The sequence below is a fragment of the Ochotona princeps genome, chromosome 26 (genome assembly GCF_030435755.1).
Source record: "Ochotona princeps isolate mOchPri1 chromosome 26, mOchPri1.hap1, whole genome shotgun sequence".
Taxonomy (NCBI): Eukaryota; Metazoa; Chordata; class Mammalia; order Lagomorpha; family Ochotonidae; genus Ochotona; species Ochotona princeps.
Genome location: NC_080857.1, coordinates 5343176 through 5364160, shown reverse-complemented (window position 1 = coordinate 5364160; position 20985 = coordinate 5343176). Strand labels below are relative to the sequence as shown.

General features: G+C 50.4%; 1 protein-coding gene across 1 annotated transcript; it reads right to left on the bottom strand.

Annotated features, from left to right (window-relative positions):
- Nucleotides 1-366: 366 nt before the first annotated feature.
- TCL1A (TCL1 family AKT coactivator A) lies at nucleotides 367-4146 on the bottom strand. The gene is made up of 3 exons (XM_004584539.2): nucleotides 3957-4146; nucleotides 682-852; nucleotides 367-423 (listed from the first exon to the last, which is right to left on the bottom strand). The coding sequence occupies exons 1-3, from the start codon at nucleotides 4074-4076 to the stop codon at nucleotides 367-369; spliced, it is 348 nt and encodes a 115-aa protein (XP_004584596.2). The 5' UTR covers nucleotides 4077-4146.
- Between the last annotated feature and the right edge of the window lie 16839 nt (nucleotides 4147-20985).

Below are 20985 nucleotides of genomic sequence, written 5' to 3'. Positions count from 1 at the left end.
AGGTCAGCGCTGGCCCCCAAGGCTGGGGCCTGGCATGCAAGCCAGGGCAAACCAAGCACGGCAAGGCGCGTGGTCACAAGATGGGGACTGGAAATCCAGGTGCATCATTATCCTTCCTCGACTTGTGTTTGAGTCATTGAGGCTACTGCCAGGTAGTAGCGCTGACCGCTTAAGGGACAGTGAATGGTAGTGCCACGGTGGCCTGCAAGGCACTGCCCAGACGGCAGCAGCTATGACCAAGGGGAGACTCTGTTGTCTCCTCTGCCTGCCAGCCCCCCTCCCACCCTGGAGACACCCTGTTGGTGGCAGTCAGGGAGCTTAGTGCTGCCTGCGTGGAGAAGGGTCCTTCCTTCTGGACTTACCGGGTCACCGAGAGTGTGGATCCGGCAACTGTTCAAGGAGCATGTCCTCCCTGTCACTGAACTAAGGGAGAAAGGAGGAGCAGCTGGAGCTCACGGCCCCACGGGTACTCCTTCCACCCCTCGCCCGGAACAGCAGGGGAGGCCCCAGCAAGGCTGTCCCTCCTCCCACCAGCTTATGACTACCCACGCCAGAGGGACTTCTGTCGGGCCTTAATTTCCCCCTTGCTTTGCAGCTGGGAATAGAGAGCAGCCAGATGGAGTAGGGGTGGGGATGGGTGAGGAACGCAGGGTACCCAGATATCCCAGGGGCTCTGCTTGCCTTGGTATGATGCACTATGCGCCAGAAACTGGAGTCTGATGTTCGATATCTGTTCCTGGGGTAGAGCTGCCACAGCAGCGGCAGCTCAAAAGAGGTCAGCTGGGAGGGTGTCATGGCTTCCCCCACAGCCATGTCTTCCTGGCGCATGACCACCTGGCGTCTGCCCTCTGTCTGCAGAGAAAAGATCAGGGCATGTCTACTGTGTCCACCGGCCAGGGCCCCTCCACCAGCCCTGCCTGGCAGGTATTCGGGTGTGAGATGCCAGTGACCACCGTCTCCTGAAGTCCCACTCGCTGCTTTCCTGGAATCTAAGCACCCATGGGGCCTTGAAAAGCACCATCCCCCTTCCCCTCTTCCCTCCCTTCCCCCAAGCTTCTAAGTCCTGGGGTAGGCCCTGGGACCCTTGAACTTGCCAACAGTGAGGTCTGGTGTTGCCTCCAGCTGACATAGGCTTTTCTTTGCTTTAGAAAATGTTGCCAGGCCCGGCACCATAGCCTAGTGGCCAAAGTCCTTGCCTCACTTCCTCTGGGATCCCATATGGGTGCTGGTTCATGTCCTGGATGCTTCACTTTCCATCCAGTTTCCTGCTTGTGCTCTGGAAAAGCAGTTGAGGACAGCCCAAGGCCTTGGGACCCTGTACCCACATGGGAGACCCAGAAGATCTTGGCTCCCAGCTTCGGATCGGCTCAGCTCTGGCCAATACAGCTGTTTGGGGAGCAAACCAGCAGGTAGAAGATCATTCTCTCTGTCTCTCCTCTCTGTAACTGACTTACCAACAAAAATAAGTATTTTAAAGGTAAAAAAATGTTGCTATATCTCCTCTTTCACACAAAATGGTCTCTGGGCCTGAATCTGGTGATAGGACATTGTGAATAGTTCCACGTGACCTAGCAGCGGGGCCACGGCAGCAGACTCCGGAGCTGCTGCCTGACCCCAGGCAGTGATTACAGCAGTCCACACATCCCCCCTCCCCACAGCTGGGCCCTGCCAGCTGCTCCCCCATGCTGTGCCAGTGTCCTCCCCTCAGGGCCAGCACCATCCGCCTGGGGCCAGCCCTTCAGCCTCCTCGCTATTTGGGCCCCGTTGTCTCCTCTGCTCGCCAGCCCCCTCCCCCGCCAGCTCTACAAAGCAGCACATCAAACGGGTGTGCTCCCTACATCCATTAAGACAGAGCACAGAACATCCGGACAGAGGGGAGTCCAAACACACCAATCACATCAAGCACCGAAAAGAACCTCCATTCACAAATTCAAGGAAAAACCACTTCAGCCAAATCTAACTCTGTGATAGTCATTGATCTGCTTAAACAAAGAGTGAAGATAGGACAGGCTGTGCACATTCCCACTCCAGGCGGGGGGTGGGCGAGGCTCCTGTCCCACTCCAGGCGGGGGGTGGGCGAGGCTCCTGTCCCACTCCAGGCCGGGGGTGGACGTGGGGGCGAGGCTCCTGTCCCACTCCAGGCGGGGGGTGGGCGTGGGGGCGAGGCTCCTGTCCCACTCCAGGCCGGGGGTGGACGTGGGGGCGAGGCTCCTGTCCCACTCCAGGCGGGGGGTGGGCGTGGGGGCGAGGCTCCTGTCCCACTCCAGGCTGGGGGTGGGCGTGGGGGCGAGGCTCCTGTCCCACTCCAGGCGGGGGGTGGGCGTGGGGGAGAGGCTCCTGTCCCACTCCAGGCCGGGGGTGGGCGTGGGGGCGAGGCTCCTGTCCCACTCCAGGCCGGGGGTGGACGTGGGGGCGAGGCTCCTGTCCCACTCCAGGCGGGGGGTGGGCGTGGGGGCGAGGCTCCTGTCCCACTCCAGGCCGGGGGTGGGCGTGGGGGCGAGGCTCCTGTCCCACTCCAGGCGGGGGGTGGGCGTGGGGGAGAGGCTCCTGTCCCACTCCAGGCCTGGGGTGGACGTGGGGGCGAGGCTCCTGTCCCACTCCAGGCTGGGGGTGGGCGTTGGGGGCGAGGCTCCTGTCCCACTCCAGGCCGGGGGTGGGCGTGGGGGCGAGGCTCCTGTCCCACTCCAGGCGGGGGGTGGGCGTGGGGGAGAGGCTCCTGTCCCACTCCAGGCGGGGGGTGGGCGTGGGGGAGAGGCTCCTGTCCCATACCCCCTCCCCACCACCACTTCTACCCCACCTTCCTCCTGCAGGACAGCACCCGCGTGTGACCTCATCACCCACCTCCCGGGCACTGAGGGTGCCATCCCTTGGCTGCAAATGGCCATGGCCTAGGGCCACACTTGGCATACACACTAAGTGCTGACATTCATGTTTCTCCTGTGTGTATTTCTCCAAAGAGGAAGCAGCTTGTCCAAATCCTCTACGCAGTAAGCGAGAATTCACTATCTCACAAGAACTCCGTGGAAATCACGGGTGTGGGCATGGAAACTACCATGCTATCAGAGTACTCTTCCGTTTCCTGTCACCACCTTGGACTCCTTTGGACCTCCTTGTCTAAATTAATCTGTATGAAGAGTTGCAGTCCTCTCACGTATAGGAGGGATGCTCTCACATATGTGCCAGAGTTATTTTGTGAACAGCATTTATCACATCAATTCTGTAAAAAAAATACCTCTTTTGGGTTTTTACTGAGAGGGTATTTCACAACTAGAGACAAAAAAGAAATATTCACCTACATTTCCTCCAAATAACTGACTTTAAAAAGATAATACTCGAGTTCTTAAGTATACACATGGATTGGAAACATTTAAATGTCTAAGGAAAAAATGCAAGTTGAGATGGTAATTCGGAGTCTAAAATTCCAACGCTGTGATTCCATACACTTCCTATTTAAAGGAGATGCCGGGCTGTTTGCTATTAATTGTTCTAACATGGCCCTGCTTAATTTCCCTTGGATATTTGATTCAGATTATGGATAGAAAGTTAGAATTTTTTTTTTGTCCTTGATTTGAGTAAACTCAGGAGGTCAGAAGGCACTGCTGGCTATACCTCACCAAGTGATAAACAGATCAATAGAACGGGTGTGACATGCCCCATATGCAGGGCAGTGGGTTCCACCTATAAAACATCATAAACCGCCTGGGGTTCCTCTTAACAGGCCGGCTCCAGGGTCTTACGGAGCCCAAGGGTTTACCGGCCCCTGGACAGGCATCTGGTGCCTGAGGAACACCCAGCGCCGCCTTCACCCACCCTTTCCCGGCCTGGAGGACGCCTGTGCACCCCAATAGCCCAGCCCAGAGCCATTTCATCTCGGGTTGTCCTGGGGAACGGGGACGCCTCAGCCTCACCCTAACGGGCCTCCCCAATCCAGGGAGGGCGATACCCTGCTGCCGTACCTTAATGATGATGGGTACCCAGGTGCGCCTTTCCTCGTCCAAGTACGTGTGGTTGTCCCAGATCCACAGGCGGTCGGGGTGCACGGACATCTTAAGCCCTGAGACCTGGCTTTGGGCCATTGCACCTCCGTACAAGCTAAAGAGCTCCTGGACGCCTCACCAGGACGCTTGCTGACGCTCAGAGCACCAAGGCTTTATAGCTAGGCAGGGGGTGGCGCCCCCTAGCGACAGGGCAGGACGGGGCGGGGTGTGGGGCAGGAAGGGGCGGAGAGAGAGGCTGGGTGGGGCGTGCGGTAGGCTGAGGCGGGCTTGAGGCCGGATGGGGCGGAGCGCAGAGGGTCCTAGGGTGCTCCTCGGCCTGGGCATCCGGCAGTGTTCAGAGCACCTGGAAGGCCCTTGTTGGGTCGCGCTGGCTTCCTCTTCGCCTTGGCCTCTGAATTCAGCTGTCCTGTGTGGGTGCAGGCTGTGAGTCCAGGGCTGGGCCCCGGGCCTAGGCTGGGAGCTCACGGCGGACGCCAGGCACCCCTGCTCCCGGTCTGAAGAGCCCCGCGAGCCCGGCCTCGGGCGCCCCCGGCCTTCAGCAGCGTCTTCAGCGTGGAGAGCGCGCCATGGTTGTCACACACGGAAGACTCGATTTTCCATGGCTGGCATGGAGCTGTGGCCATCTAATAGCTGTTGCGAAACGTGATGAAGAAACATGGGTGTTTTACCCCCATTTGCCTTGGCCTCATTAGTAAACGCGTCATTTAAAATGAGTTCTTGAAAACCAGCCCCTGCCTCCACCCCCACATCAGAGGCCTCAGCTGATACCATCCAAACGGGCGCTCTATAAATTACAGCAAACAAGGAGAACAGTTCGACTGCATTTGCTGGTAACGGATGCCCATTAAGGCAATTAAAGCAGAAAGAAAACATGGAACTAGCTCTGGGTTTGTTGCTCAACTCTGCCAACCACCCCTGGTACTTGGTGCCCCACCTTTTATCCCCTCTCCTGACTGAGCGTTAAGACGACCAATATCACGTCTTTGGAGTGACCAGTGAGGGTGATGCTACCGGATCCTTGGGCAGGTGGAAGGCAGCGTTTCTGCTTCTCCTGGCAGTGACGTAGGTGGCAGAGTGGGGCAGGAGCCCAGCAAACTCTAGCGCAGTCCCCAGCGGGGGTTGCGCTTTAATGTTCAAACTTGAGGCTTTCAGGCTGATTTCCCTGCGGAAGGATTTTGACGGCAGACCCGAGCAGCCCCCACAGCAAGATGAAAACCTTGGTAATAAGCCCTGTTGGGAAAGTCTCTGGCTGCCCCAAAGCTTTGAGGTCAGAAGGGATGAATAAGTCCCGCTTGAACACTGCTGTTGGCATGGCTCTTGGGGCAAGGGAGAGGGGCACCCAGGAGCCAGTGTTGCCAGGGACCCAGCCGCGGTGATGACTTCAGGTCCCAGAGTGGCCACTGTGGAGTTTGCCAGTTGTGGCTGTCCTCCCTCTGCTCTTGTAAGCACGAAGCAACAAACCATGCATGGAGTCTCCGTTGGCTGGTAAGTTTGTAAAATCCTGTTAGCACTTTGGTGCTTTTGACAGAATGGATTTTGCATGAGGGCTTCTTGGGATTGAGCAAGAGAATGCACACCATTCTTCTGCGGCATTTAGGGAATTATTTGGGAAGGGGGTTCCAACAAATGAAAATGAGTTAAGGATACCCAAGTGCTTCTTTGGGTAGCTTTGCTGGGAGGTCTTGCACTTTCTTCATTGAAGTTTCAGGAAAGGGAAACAACAGCTATTGTGTGGCCTTAGACACAGGCCGGCCTCCCCAGCGTGGGGCGGGCCCATCCTGGAAGCTCTGACGCCAGCCAGCCCGACCTGAGGATTGTCTGTCCTTTTCTGAGTCTTTTTTGTTTGGACAGTCTGGGTGGCTATTACTTTCTGTCAGAATCGCTTCAAATGTACAAAGTGGTTTTTTTTCTTTGCGAAAAGTACTAGTGACCAAAGCCACCCTAAGGAACTCTTGCTAATGATTCAGTAATTGCTTCAGCCTGGGCCTTGCGATGTTCGTGGTGCTGTGGCTGGCGGGCTCTTGTTTACCCTCAGGTATTCCCATTTTTCATGTTGTGTTAGTTTCTGCCCTGCCTCGATATTTCTTAGATCTTTTTGTTTTCATAATTGGGGTTCTCCTGGTGCCCAGGCCTCTGGGCCCTCCACTGACACCCCTAAACCACTAACCATCTCCTGGGAGGCTTTAATCTGCTGCCAAACCTGGATCCCATCCCAAAACAATCAGGCGAGGGCTTCTGAGTTGTTTTTTTTTCCCTTGCCAAATGGACTCCCCAGGTGGGAGTCTAATAAGGTTGACTATCACGTCTCTAAGATTGGAATGACTGGTTTTGAGGTGTCAACAGATGTGCAAAACTAAATAACCATGAAAATGTCAAAACTATTCCTTCTACCATCAATCCTCATTGTGAGCTTGACCCCAACTCCGTGTTGCCTTTCTTTCCCTGTGGCCTTCTTTACATTTGCTGAGTCCAATCTTGTGCGGGCAGGGGACCGTAACGCCACATTTATTAGAATTCTAAAACTCTGAAGTCCCCATCAGTAGCTACTCTGACATCTGTGCTCGAGCCTGGAGTGGTTTGTTGTGTTTTGTTTTATTTTCATTTTATCTTTTTAAAAATTTCTAGGTCTGGGATATATTTCAGATAATTAGGACTGCTGATCAGATGAACTCGGTAAAAACAGGTGTTACAGGTTTTACTCATAGGGGATGGGATGGCAGCTCTGTGTTAGCGGAGAACCTGGGACTAGGATAATCCAAATAGAATCCAGAATCGCGGCTTCACCCACTGTAGAGCTGCCACATCACTCAAGGCTGACTGGAGCTTGCTCTTAGTTTCACTGCTTCTCCGAGGCACACAGCGGAATCTTGCTAAGACACAGATCGTGGCTTGCAGGGTTGGGGTGAAGCATTCGGAACATGCTCCAGGGGTAAGGTGGTGCTCACGGTCTGTGAACTTTGGTTCTGAGTAGCAAAGGCCCTTAGCCTACCTCGCAAACCTGAGTGTGAAAACAAAGCTCAATCTGAGAGGTACTCAGTGTGCACCGGGTGGTTGACAGGCTGCGGAGTGAGCTGCAGGCGGCGCACCTGTGCGGAGCACGTTGCCGTGAGCCAGGTTGGAGTGGCCCTGGCCGGCCTCAGGTGCCCTGGGACGACTGGCCCCCCGGGCCTTGCAGGGTTCCCTGGTGCTGTGGTTGAGCGTGGCTCTTCTTGTTCATCCTCAGATCTGATTTTTCATGTTGTTGCATTCATTTTTGACACCGTCCCCCAGATATTTCTTAGATCTTTTTATTTTCATTATCAGCACACTTCTAGCATAAGCAGATAAGGCTTTCCATAGGTGTTCATATCATTTAAAAATCTCTCTTGACCTAGCTTTTCAATTTTAAGGGTTTTTAAATATGGAATTCCAGCTAATAAACATGCTTGGATTATTGTAATATGTAATGTACATGAATGTGCTACCTATATATTTGGTAGCAGTCTGGCTGTATCTTAATTTTGCTAAATATTTATCAGTATCCCACTGTTGATTGTCTACCTTTCTGTACCAGAGTTCTCATACCATTACTATTACATAACGAATGATTATGTAGAAGAGGTCCGGGCTCTATTCTGGTTCACTTGTCTGTTCCTTTGGTTAAACCACTCTTTAAAAATAAAATGAAGAGTTTGAAGTACTTAGCGGATAGGTTCCCTTTTTGTTCTTTTTCACAATTATTTTAGCTGTTCCTGAACTTTTGCATCTCTGGAATTCTTCCCAATTCGTTTGGGATTTTTTCCCCCTTCATTTCATTGAATTTATACACTTGGAGGAAATCTCATATTTTTGATAACATTGTATAGTATCATGAAAGCATTACACATTTAGTGCATTTCTAAATATGGTTTTATTGCTTTGTGAGTGGTAATTTTTAAAAAATTATTTACTGTTTTTGAAAGGCAGAGGGGAGAGGAAGAGAGGGAGGGAGGGAGAGAGAGAGAGAAAGAGAGAAGAGACTCTCATTGACTGCAAATGCTTACACCAGCTGGAGCTGCACCGGGCTGTTGCCAGGAGCTGGGAACTCTGTCTAGGTCTCCCCTGTGTGGCATCACACACCTGGAGCTGGGACTTGCTCTGATTGGGGATGTGGGCGTCCGAGGCCTTTAACTGCATTTTTAAATGGTGCTTTCTGGCATAAAGGGATGCTGTTGGAGCTTTGTGTTGGTCTTCAGTGCCCTTGCTCAACTCTAGGGTTGGTTTCTCTGGGAATGACAAGATTGCTTCACTGTTCTTTTCCCTGGTCTTGGTCTCTGCCCCTCTCTTGGGGGTTTGTTGCGCTAAGTTAAATAGCAGGACGCAGTGAGCACGATGTTGGGCAGGCGTACTTCATCAGGCCAGAGAAAGGCCTGCTTGTGTCTGCTGCACTTGTAACCCTGAGTGTCAGTGGAATTTCCTCAGGTGCCTTTGCTGAGCCCTTGAAACGACTGTGTTTACCAAGCAGCAGGTGCCATTGGTTACTCACGGACTGGTTCCCTGCTGCGTTCTTCCGTGTTTCCCAGCCCTCATGGGGTGGGGCCAGGGAGTTTATCTCTAGCCTCTTCCTGTAGCTGCCAGGAGGATGATCTTACCCCAACTCAATGGTCAATCCTGCTTTCTCTGGATCTGTTGGTGTTCGTGGTCAAGCAACTCTGGTCTGGCTGATGGTTCTTCAGTTTTGCTTCAGAGCTAGGAAACTCTCAACTTATTTCTTCAACTACTGTTTTTTCCTCATTGTTTTGCTTTCAGTTTTTGAAATTCTTGTTAAATAGGTATTTGAATTTCTGCAATCATCCTCTGTGTCGGGGTTTATTTTGATTTTTTCTCCCCTCTCAGCTGATACATCCTGAGAGCTCCTTAAACTGATTTCCTTTTAGGTTGGCAATTTACTCTTTACAAGCCTCCATGTGTGGCTCATCAATTGATAAGTCAGGAATTTCGTTTTGTGTTTACACAAGTTTTAAAGTGAAGAATAGTTTTAAAACTTTTAGAGAAAAATGTAGTATTTCTATGAACACAGTGAAGGCATGCATTTTTAAAACTAAGATGCAGCATTCATAGACAAGATAATTATCTCAACAGGAAAAAAAATGGGCAAAGGATGTGAACTTGGAAATTTACAAAATAGGAACTGTAAATGGCCATTCACTTTATGAGACAGTACTTGACTTTGTTAGAGATGAAGAAATAGCTATATGACATTAGCTTGTTCATACTGTGATGAGGAATAAGATGTCTGATGTCACATGTAGGCGAGAACATGAGGAAAATTACTTCAGCATTGAAAGTCATGTTTTCTTGTGGGAGACCCTTTAAGGTTGTTTACTAAAATGGGAACATTACTCACTTACCTCGTGACCCAGGGATTGGACTTCTGTAACGTTACAATAAAGCTGTATTTTCTTGTAAGGCAATGAATAAGCGCCATGCGGGGTTCTGACACAGCAGTATACCACCCAGCTGTCGACTCTAGGAGTTCAGTAAAACCACTGAAGGAAAGCGAGGAGGAATTGGCAGTGTGATGACGTGTGTACACGTTTACAGTTAGGTTCACGTGTGGATGTAGGAAACCAAAGTGGTCCACAGGAGTTCCTGGCATGTGTGTGAGCTGCTGTGAGCACAGAGTGGCTGTGAGTGGTGTGCGTGTGGATGTGCAGGGAGGAGTAGGGACTTCGTGATGACTTCAGGCCGGTTGCTATTGTCGCTGTGTCTGGGTGTTTGAAAGCCCGGAGGAGAGGAAGTGAATGCTGATCTGTGCCGACCAGTGTGAGGACGGGATGGCAGCGTGGCTGGTTGTCCCGCTGTATGGGCGGCGACGTGGCTGGTTGTCCCGCTCTATGGGTGGCAACGTGCTGGTTGTCCCACTCTATGAGCGGTGACGTTGCTGGTTGTCCCACTCTATGGGCGGCAGTGTGCTGGTTGTCCCACTCTATGGGAGGCGACGTGGCTGGTTGTCCCGCTCTATGGGCTTTGCAGCGTGCTGGTTGTCCCGCTCTATGGGCTTTGCAGCGTGCTGGTTGTCCCACTCTATGGGCTTTGCAGCGTGCTGGTTGTCCCGCTGTATGGGCGGCGACGTGACTGGTTGTCCCGCTCTATGGGCGGCAACGTGGCTGGTTGTCCCGCTCTATGGGCGGCAGCGTGGCTGGTTGTCCCGCTCTATGGGCGGCAGCGTGCTGGTTGTCCCGCTCTATGGGCTTTGCAGCGTGCTGGTTGTCCCGCTCTCTGGACGACAGCGTGCTGGTTGTCCCGCTCTATGGGCTTTGCAGCGTGCTGGTTGTCCCGCTCTATGGGCTTTGTTGCCCTGCTTGCTTTGTTCAGGATTGCATTTCCCCCTTGAAGCGTTATGATCCGACATGGTGAGGTTCGTTCAGCATCAGCATTCTGTAGGATTGGCTGTTGTGGGAGGACTCCCTGTGTCCTGATCAAGATGGACGTTTGTTTACTTGTCATGTGGAGGCTTGGAGGCAGGGCACACAGAGCTGACCTGGTGCACCTGTGTTGAGACTGCAGCTCCTCTGTCCTTGGCTCTCCCAAGAGAACAGTCCCCTTTCCTGGAAGGGTGTCTCCGAGAGGTTAGAGAAGCTGCACTCAGCTGCAGGGGAGCCTGCGAAGTTTGTTGCAGAGATCATTATGATCAGCTTCCCTCTTAGAGCTGCTTTTGCTACATTCCTAAGTTTTGGTTTGGTATGTTTACATGTTTTGTTTGTTTCAAGATGTTTTAAATTTCCTTTTAAATTTCTTCTTCAACTCTTTTTCTTAGGAACTTATGGATTTTCCAGAATTTTCTGTTATATACTGATGTGGTTGGAAAATATTCTTGATGTGATTTCAGTATTCTGAAATGTGTTGTAGCCTGTCATTGTCTGTCTTGGCGAATGTTCTGTGTGCTCCAGAGAAGAGTGTACATTAAGCCGAGACTGAGGACCATCATTATGTCTCCTTTCTTATCCCTGCTCCTGTAACTCGGCTGCGATGCCTCTCTTAGGGTCTCCCTAAATCTGCGTCATCAGGTGGGGGACATGGTGCTCCGACCAACCGCTGTCTTGCTGTAGAGCAGCTTGCTGGGACGGTGGTGATCTCACAGGTGTGCTTGTTGGCAGGAAGCTCCTGTCCAAGTGGATGTAGTACTTCTCAGGGATAACCCAGGCCACTTTCTCCATGTTTTTTTATTTTAAAGATTTATTTAATTTATTTTTTTTAAATTAGATATACAGAGAGGAGGAGAGACAGCGAGGAAGGTCTTTATCTGCTGGTTCACTCCCCAAGTAGCTTTAACGGCTGGAGCTGAGCCAATCTGAAGCCAGGAGCCAGGAGCCTCTTCCAGATCTCCCATGTGGGTGCAGGGCCCCAAGGCTTTGGGCCATCCTTGACTGCTTTCCCAGGCCACAGGCAGGGAGCTGGATGGGAAGCAGGGCCTCCGGGACAAGAGCTGGCACTCATATAGGTTCCTGGTGTGTGCAAGGTGAGAATGTTAGCCGCTAGGCTCCCGTGCTGGGCCCAAAGTCATCTAAATTAAAAAAAAAAATTGAAAGACCAGTTACTGCCTAGGAGAAAACATAGATACAAAAAAAGACTTGTATACAAAGTACATAAACAGCTTTAAAACTCATTAATGAGCAGATAATGTAGTTTTAAAAAATCATCTAAAGCTTTGAACAGATACTGCACAAAGTAAAATACATACTTGGCCAAATTGTAATAATCAGGAAAGTGCATTTTGGAACCATAGTAAGGGACTGGTGCAATGACTCAACTGGTTAATCCTCTACTTCCAAGTGCCAGCATCCCATATAGGTGCTAGTTCATGTTTCAACTGCTTCACTTTCTCATCCACTCCATGCTTGTGGCCTGGGAAAATAGTAGAGGATGGCCCAAGTCCTTGGGACCCTGTACCCATGTGAGCGACCCAGAGGAAGCTCCTGGCTTCTGACTGGCTCAGCGTTGGCCATTGCAGCTATTTGGAAAGTGAACCAGTGGATGGAAGGTCTTTCTCTCTCTTTCTCTCTGAAAAATCTGCCTTTCCAATGTAAAAAGGTAAAATCTTAGAAAAAAATCAAGTGAAGATACTGCTATTAAATTCCACTTGTAGGCATTTATCCAAGATAAAGGAAAACAAGGGGTTAGGGTAAAGCCAGTATCCGTGATACCAGCATCCCATGTGGGTGCCAGTTCCATTCCTAGCTGTCCCACTTCCAATCTGGCTCCCTGCTAATGATCTGGGAAAGTGGTGGAGGATGGCCCAAGTGCTTGGACCCCTGCACACATGTGGAAGACCCGCAAGAAGCTTGTGGTTCTTGGCTGTTGCAATCATATGGGGGAAGTGAACCAATGGGTAAAAGACACCCTCTCCAACTATGACTTTCAAATAGATAAATATTGAAAAGAAAAAAAGACTTGTGAATAGATGTTTTTACAGAGATCTGGATGCAAGTGCTCATGTGGCCATGTTCATAACATTATTCAACTTGTACACTTGCACTTTGCATATTTTTCTTACACTTCAGTTAAAAGGTTTTTAGTTGTCAGACAGCCGTCAGACATAGAATAAACACCCAAGAATAAACACCCAAGGATCTACATACTTAACCTTGGATGCTAAGGAGTGGGAGGAGTGGTTGCGCCCTGGAGTGGCCCCAGAGGTCCTCCTGAGTGACAACGTATTTGAGCAGCTTCAGACGGCAGCTAGGCTTTGGATAAAAGGGAAGAGAGCTTTTTGCTCTAGATAAAAATATTACCCTTGAAAGTGGGTAGGGCAGGGATTGGTAGCCTGTGCTTCCCCTCCAAGGTCACTCTCCTGGCCAGCAAGTGCAGCTCTTGAAGGAGACCATTAAAGGAAACCCCAGCGAGCAGTAGCAGGTCCGGAGAGAAGCAAGTCTTTCTGAGATGCTCGTTGTTCTTAGTCTCTGCTGCTCTACCTGTAAGCTGAAGAAAGATAATGCCACTTCAGGGGCTTAGGAGAATAAAGTGTGGTGGTTGGCATCAAAATGTTCGCTTAAACAGAAGGGTCCCTCGGAGCCTTCATTAGACCCTAACAGTGTATCAACCACAAGCAAGCCTTGGCTGGCCCTCCTGCCCTCCAAGTGCCTGCGGGTGACAACAATAAATAGATAAAGAGGGGACCTCAGGCTCCCTGTCCTTGGGTTCTGGGGCTCATCAGCACAAAGGCCGAGGGTGTCCGTGCTCGGCTGATTTGCAGAGAGACCTGGAGTGGGTCTGGGCTCCTTATGCAGTTTATTAATTTAATTCCCTTTGGCTGCTCGATGCTCTGCCTGGAGATGAGACAGCACTTTTTATCCGAGGACAGAAAGCCAGCTCACAGTGGGTTCGTGGATCCCCTGATGCCAAATGTGCTTGGTTTGCTGGACTCAGCAAGGTTGCTTCCTTCCCCAGAAGTCCTGGAGATGCAATGTCATGAGTTGCAAGAATCCCGGGGAAACAGAGATAGGAGGGTTGGTGGGGGGCAAACGCAAAGCTCCTATTGGCAAATCCACCACTTCTTGGAATTTTGTGAGCTCTTACTTGTTCTCCCTTGTAGTGGCTTGAAAATTAGGCTACATTATCTGGGTTAAATTGTCTGTTTGCCTCTACCCCGGTGAGATTTACAGTGTGGGTTAGAGCTCCAGAGCAGCTGCACTAGCTCACTGCCAGGCCCTGTGGAGCACTGGAAGCAGGGAGAACATCAGGATGTTGTGAGTGAGGATGACGGGAGCCGGGATGGTGACAAGTGAGCTGTCGCACAGCTACTAAGGAAGTAGAATCCACAGGAAGTAAAGGAAGACCAATCTCATTGATGAAGAACTGTCCATATGATGTCAGACCTGCCCAGGCAGGAGTGCGGGAGGTTGAGAGCCCAGGAGTGTGATATCCATATGAGGAGCCCTGGCACAGGACCCAAGAGACGAGAGGTGAACGTGGGACAGGGCAGTGTCCCATGGCACCTGCCCAGGTTCTCAGCAGGGCACTAGGTAACTGATGGCAGCAGGAAGTCATTCAGCTTCATCCTGAGATTGCTGTGGGGTCACATGGCAGCTTAGAAACTGTAAGGTCACGCTCAGCCCTGGTTTCCTAGCCCTGTGGCAGGATCTCAGACTTGAATTATCACCGCTGCCTGTCAGCGTGTGTCTTACCATGAAGCTGTGCTTGGAAATGGAGCCAGGACTTGAGCTAGGAACTCTGACATGGGAGGCAGGTGTCCAAGCAGCATTCTGACTGTTGTGCCAAACGCCCTTGGCACCCCTGCCCTTGTCTGTTTTCTGCTACACGTGGAGGTCAGTGCCAGAGCTGGTGGAGGTGCTAAGGAATGAGTCATGATAGCTAAGGTTTGTGGGTATTCAGAGGATCACCTAAGCATTCATTGGAATGAAAGTAAACATCCTTTAATACCATTTGTCTGTGAATGTTTTGGGGTCTCCTTGAGTGCTCGTGAGGTGCCAGCTTCCCTGTAGTCCTCTCTACAGTCCTGTGGAGTAGTCGCCATGATTAATGTTCCCGTTTGGTCCCAGAGGAAGCTGAGTCAGCAGGTTAACCAGGAGGGTAGGCAGTCTGGCCGGGCAGTCTGATTACAGAGCTGTGCTTGGTAGCTGCTGGCATGAGTGACGTGCAGTTGGGTACTGCCCTGGAGCTGGATTGAACAACCTGAGCTCATCAAGCGGGGCTTTTGTTGAGTTTGCTCCCCCACTGCCCCCAGTTATTCTGCAGGCAATTGGGACCCCAAGCATGTTGTAACCACCAACTGACACTTAGTCCATTTTCTGTTGCTATAATTGAATACTTGAGACTGAGTAACTTATGTGTTGTTTTAAATGTTCAATTTTGAGCACATTTTGGAGTGCCCTGTGATGTTTCATTGCTTGTATCCAGTAAGGGCTAAGGGCATCTGCTGGTTATCCTTCACAGGAGGGCCCAAACCCCATCTTCTAGATTTTTAAAAAAGAGAAACAAACTGCACCTTAACATTAGCTGTAGTCAGAGAACCCCAGAACTAGCTGTAACCTAGCACCTGTCAACCAGCCTTGCACCGCACTCGCCATGGCCCCTGACCTCAGGCAAGCACTGTTAACGGTAGCAGTGTTTGAGAAGGGGCCAGCTAATGCTTCCAGTTTGTGTCCTGGGGCAGTTTGACCCCTCCATGGCCTTAGCTTTTCCATCTCTAACTTGGAGTGATTCCCAGGACCCTCTGCTTTCTGCCTGTGTCTTCTACAAAGGCCGTCCATGGACCTGCATATCGTCAAGGCTGTCCCCTGGTTTCTCTTCAAAAGCACATAGCACAGCTGGCTGATTCATTAATGCAACCTGCGTTGGCACAGTGAGAACCCAGGGAGATACTTTTTGCTGCACTAAACAGAATCACGTAACCCGCCTCCTCCTCCCGCCTTTTGAAAAGGTGTGTATAAAAGAAGTAACTGATAGAATGTTGATTTTACCATCCTAATTAAATCTAGGGGAGAATCCTTGCTGAACAGATGCCAACAAGATGTATCTCTAAATTATGATTGCTGAGTCAGTGGTGGAAGAGCAGTGTCTTTCTTCTTGTGTTTCTCTGACTTGGATAACTCCTTAAATTCAGTTTTTCATACTCTCAGCAAATACGTGTTAAGCCTTTAGGCAGCATGCTAGATGCTGGAATTTAGAGATAATTGTAATAATCGTAATGCCCAACAGCGGGTACCAGGCCCCAGGATAAGCAAGCTTCATGCACCCTCTTAGTCCTAACGCTTGTTTCTCCCAGCTTTATGGATGAAACAGCAGGTTGAGTGCGACTGCATGGTGTATTATCACACTTAGTGAAGGGCAGGGCCTTTATTCGAGCCCAGCTATGATGCCGTGGTCTGGTAGGGAAACTCCTACTGTTCCTTTGATATGGAATGAGTGGCTTGCCCACATTCCAACACAGTGTATCTGAAAGCATCATGAGAAATTGTTGTTTTTAAATTTATGTTTAAAACAGTTTGTTATTTACATTTCCTCTCTGCCACCCTCCCTTTCCCCCACCCCACTGTTTTTCCCCGTATTATAACAACAGTATCATCTTTCAACAACAGTTACAAGTCCTTCATTCTGTTTAAGTGCATCATTACATTATAGAGATTTACAATGGTAGTAAGTCCAGCATCCTACTGTCAAGATACAGTGAACAGTTTCACTGGAAGTCCATCTTTTATTTGGAGTAGAGATGCATACTGCAATGTATCTTCACTGTTCAGTGCGCCAGTCTTTGTTACAAAGTCCCTCTAGAAGGATATCTGCATGCACATATTACTTATATATCTATTCATCTTGTCTTTTGCATGAAGATTGCTTTATATCAAAGAGAACATATGATATTCTTTTGAGATTGGCTCATTTCATTGAGTATAAAGGTTTCTAATTGGGACCATTTTGTCGCAAAAGGTGAAATTTCATTCTATTTAATGGCTGACTAGTATTCCATAGAGTAGATGCACCACGGTTTCTTTGTCCATGCTTCTTTCAATGGGCATCTGGATTGGAGAAACCGTCTTTATCTCAGGAGTGCAGGGTTGCTTTTGCTGGGCAGGCATGGGGTCAGGCCAAGTCTAGGTCCCTTCCCACTCAAGCTGCTCTTGTGTGTCAAGGTGTGTGGTGACTGTTGTAGAGATAAGAGGTGAACACACGCGAGCAGCAGAACTTTGGTGTGTTGTAAGTCCTTTAGGATGTGTCACAGGGTGAGGAGAATCCGTTCCACTGGGCCTGGGTGCAAGCTTGCTATAGTTGGCACAGGCAACACCTGCTGCCAATGCAGATAAAGCCCCTAACTTCAGTACCTTGCTCTTTAAAAAAATTATTTTTAATATTGTTTACATAGTTGAAAGATATGCATGCCTGTGTGGGGATGGTCAAGGCATGAAGGAAGATGGGTGGGGCAAATATTTCAGTTTTGTTTTTCCTCTCCTGTGTCCACAGAGGAGGAGCAGGAGGAGACCTCTGCTTGCTGTCAAACTACATCAGCACCAGGCCCGGCACAGTAACCTGGTGGCTAAAGTCCTCACCTTACACATGCTGGGATCCCATATGGCTGCCAGTTCTAATCCCAGCAGCCCCGTTTCCCACCAGCTCCCTGCTTATGGCCTGGGAAAGCAGTTGAGCACAGCCCAAAGCCTGGGGTCTGCACCTGCGAGGGAGACACTGGGAGACACGAAAGAAGCCTCTGGCTCCTGGCTTTGGATTGACTCAGCTCTGGCCATTGCAGCCACTTGGGGAGTGAATCAGCAGATGGAAGATCTTTCTTTCTGTCTCTCCTCCTCTCTGTATATCTGGCTTTGCAATAAAAATAAAATAAATCTTAAAAAAATTAAAACAACAACAAAAACTGCATCAGTACCTGGGAGTGAGGGATGGCTGTTTGCTGAGACCCTAGAGGCCTGGAGTTGTGTCTCACTTGAATGTAATGTGATTTTGGATTAGCATCATGATTTGCAAATGCAATGTTTAGTTTTATGCATGAAGAATTCCAGTTTGAAGAAAAGAAGAAACCCTTCAGAAGTAGAGTGTTGTCCTGGGGAGGGGTCTCATTGAGTGGGTCAGGTGTGGAGGGAGGGAGTTGTGAGAAGATCCAGCTTGCCAAACCTCTCTGACTCCTTGTAGTACATGGCTTTCTGTGTGTGCCCCCTGCCACAAGGCTCGCATCAGTGCTTACCCACCTCAGGGATTCAGTTTCCAAGACTGTGAGCTACCAACACTCCTTTATGAAGTATCCAGCCTCGGATACCTGGAAACAAACTGAAACAGAGTGACTTGGCCCAGAAGGACTCAAATCCTCAACCACTCATGTCACGCACCCACTAAGTCTGCACTGCCTGAGTGCTGGTCCTGCTCATGCAGGCTGCTGTGTGAAGCACAGAGCTGGCTGGGAACTGGGGGCTGGGGACCCGTGCTGTCACGTGGTGTGATGAGCTCTGGGAACCTGTCTGTCTCCTCTCCTTCTCCTGCAGAATCCCCTGGAGGGTGAGATCCCAGGCGCCCTTGTTCTACATGCGGGGAGGCTGATGAACGGCCACTGCTTTGGTGCCTGGTGACACTTTGTGCCCAGGATATGTGAGCTGGCATTGTCCCTGCCTGCTTAGTTTCCCTGTTATTCAACTCAGCTGGTTCTGTTTTCCATAAAGTGGAGCTGAATCCCTCGCAGGGGAATACGTGTGGCTTTTGTTTCTGAGAAATGTAATTAAAATCTGGGAAGGGCTCACTGGTTCTGGAGAGAGGCTAAGCCGTGGCCACGTGGCTCAACCCCGTGTCTGTTACCTCGGCTGTTTTTGAGAATGCTGTTCCTTAAAAAGGCTGCTGCTGCTGTTTTTCCTTTCAGGGTAATTAGTATTTATTGCTTTAGCAATTTTTAATAAGACAAGCAATTAGAACTCAGCAACACATCAGAGTAGCGGGCAAGGTGGGTGGGGACCCAGCGAAAGGGAGGCTGCAGGGTCACATACGTCTTTCTTGGCCCCAGAGATGCTGGCAGCAGGAACACGGAGCACGCAGATGGGCAGGCGGGAGAGGGAGGTGAGCGGATGCCAGCCAGCCTCGACTGAGCTGTGGGCAGGGTGCGGTTTGACCCTGTCAGCAGACTACTGGTGAGGAGCCACTCCCTGGGAAGGCCCGAGAAGCCCACGCTTCTGCTTTAAACCAGCCAGCGTCATTATGGCCCTTTTGGGTGCCTGAGGTCTTTCCTTTGATGATCTTAGCTTGTGGGCCTTGCATTGACAGATAGGGAACTTGAAGCCCGGACAAGTGTAAGGGTCATAGACTTGACGCTGCTGTCAGCAGGCAGCGTGTGGAAACTGAGACCTGCTCCTGCCGTGACCCCGTGCTGCGTCTCAGCCTTGGCCAAGATAGAGTAGACAGCCAGAACTCTGGGCCAGGAGACCAGGTACCAGCATGGTCAGTGAAGAGGCCACTTCACGACAGTCTGACTTCAGTTGTGGATGGCCCAGAGTTAGGGGCATGGGCGCTAATGAGATTGATGGGAAATTGAGGGGATGTGGGAGTCAGAAGGAGGGGAAGAGGTCCCTGGGGGTGGACCACACTGTGCCTGGTGAGCATCGAGGGTGTGTTTGAGGAGGAGAAATGGCAGCCCAAAGTTGGCCTGGGCACCTCTGTCCAGCATAAGCAGAGGCCTCAGGCCCTGGAGTGTGAGTGCCTGTCACAGCTGCTGCTTGGGTCATGATAAAGCTCACTGAGGTGGACTTGAGGAATCCAGCCTGCTGGACACCCAGGATCGAGGTCCGCTTGGTGCCTGATTGCTTTTTCTCTCTCAGGTCTGTCTGTGCCTTTCCTCAAAGCCACAGGAGGGTTTCAGAAGGTGTCAGCTGCATTAATTGTGTGGCACGTTTGTTTCCCTTATTTGATGAACTGAAATGTGCTGATATAATTAAGCCTGAGTGATGTTTCCTGCAGAGGAAAATTATTGTCTCCTTAGATCATGTACGCTAGCTTGGCTTCCCAAACAGGAACATTTGTCCTCTCAGAAATGTTGCAAAGGTGCTTTTCCTTTAGCCAGTTCCTGTTACATCGCTGCTCCTGGAAGTAGGAAGGGGAGTGTGATGGGGTTGGAAAAGTAGGTAAAAAGGACACACATGGGTGCCTCAAGCCCTTCCAGGCTCTAGTGGCATAGCTCCTCCTCCTGCCCTCCAGGGGCATAGCAAAGCCTGGGGGCACTCACAGCAGTCTTGGTAACCCACTGGACTGTGGACTCACCTGACCCTGTGTGACTGACTGTGTAGGAGCCAGTCCCAGTTCTCTGTGACACAGCTGAGCCACTGCTGTGCATGAACCATGATTTCTGGGCTTCCTGGAGGTGGCAGCAGCTGTGTTGAGCAGTCCAAACCAAGGGTGTGGTTAACGCAGCAGGAGGGAGGATGAGTGGGATGAGGAGGGTCAGAATGTGTGTGTGTGTGTGTGTGTGTGTGTGTGCTCGCTCTAGTGTCGGGGATGAGGCAGGGAGTGGTGGCATTTGAGTGGAGTGGTCAATACAGCGGGCAGCTAAGGGTTCTTAGATGTTGGGCTCTGGATCTCGGATCTTATCAGGTGTTGGGTTGGGGAACATTTGACCCCAGGCTGTATTAATGCCTGCAACATCATTTGGTTTGGTCTTGCCAAGGCAACCACAAGCAGGACCCCAAATCCAATAAGCCTCCAACAAGCCAGTTTTCAAGTTGATAACTTTGCAAGGCCCTTGAATGATGTCATAAATATCCAAATGGGCCTTGGCAAGAAAAAGGTGCCTCGTCCATGCTAGAGGAATGAGTCCTAAAGCACATTTCCTAGAAGCCTAGTGCTGTGAAATATTCTTTAGGGGGAAATGTCCTGAGGCCCATGCATCTGGGTAATGTCTGGATGACTCCCAATAACCAGGAGCCCATCAGGGACTGGTGAACTGTCCTGGGGAAAGCTGTTCCACTTGCTGAATTGGTAACCTTCTTCAATACATCAGAGTAGAAAAATATTCTTGATAAAGCAGGTTGGTCTTTGTAAGTTTTCAAAGCATGGAGTGATTCCATCGGGTTTGTTGAGTTTGAGGAGCCTGTGGTGTGCTAAAGCAGACTTGGATGTGCTGAGGAATTAGGACTGACTCAGGGGCTGATGTCCCAGTCTGCAGAGCTGTCAGCTTTGTGTTGGTAGTTTGAACAGTGACGTTAAACAGGAGTCCCTGGACAAAGGTGTAGGTAAGGTGAAAAAAGAGTCATGGCCTGAAAATGGAATGTTAAGGAATAACACTTACAGAGTGGGAAGGTGAGGAGGAACCCAACAATCTTGGCAAAGAATAAGAAACCAGAAGCTTTAGTGTTCTAGAAGCCAGGGTGGGTAGAAGATTCCGGAACAACCCATGATCAGCAGAGATAGGCAGAATGAGATGGGATGTGGAACTAACAGGTCACCATTGGTTCTTGCAAGCTCCCAGAATTCCAGAAGGGAAGTCAAGATTGAATTCAGTTTTAATTGGCTGAGAAGTTAATGGAAC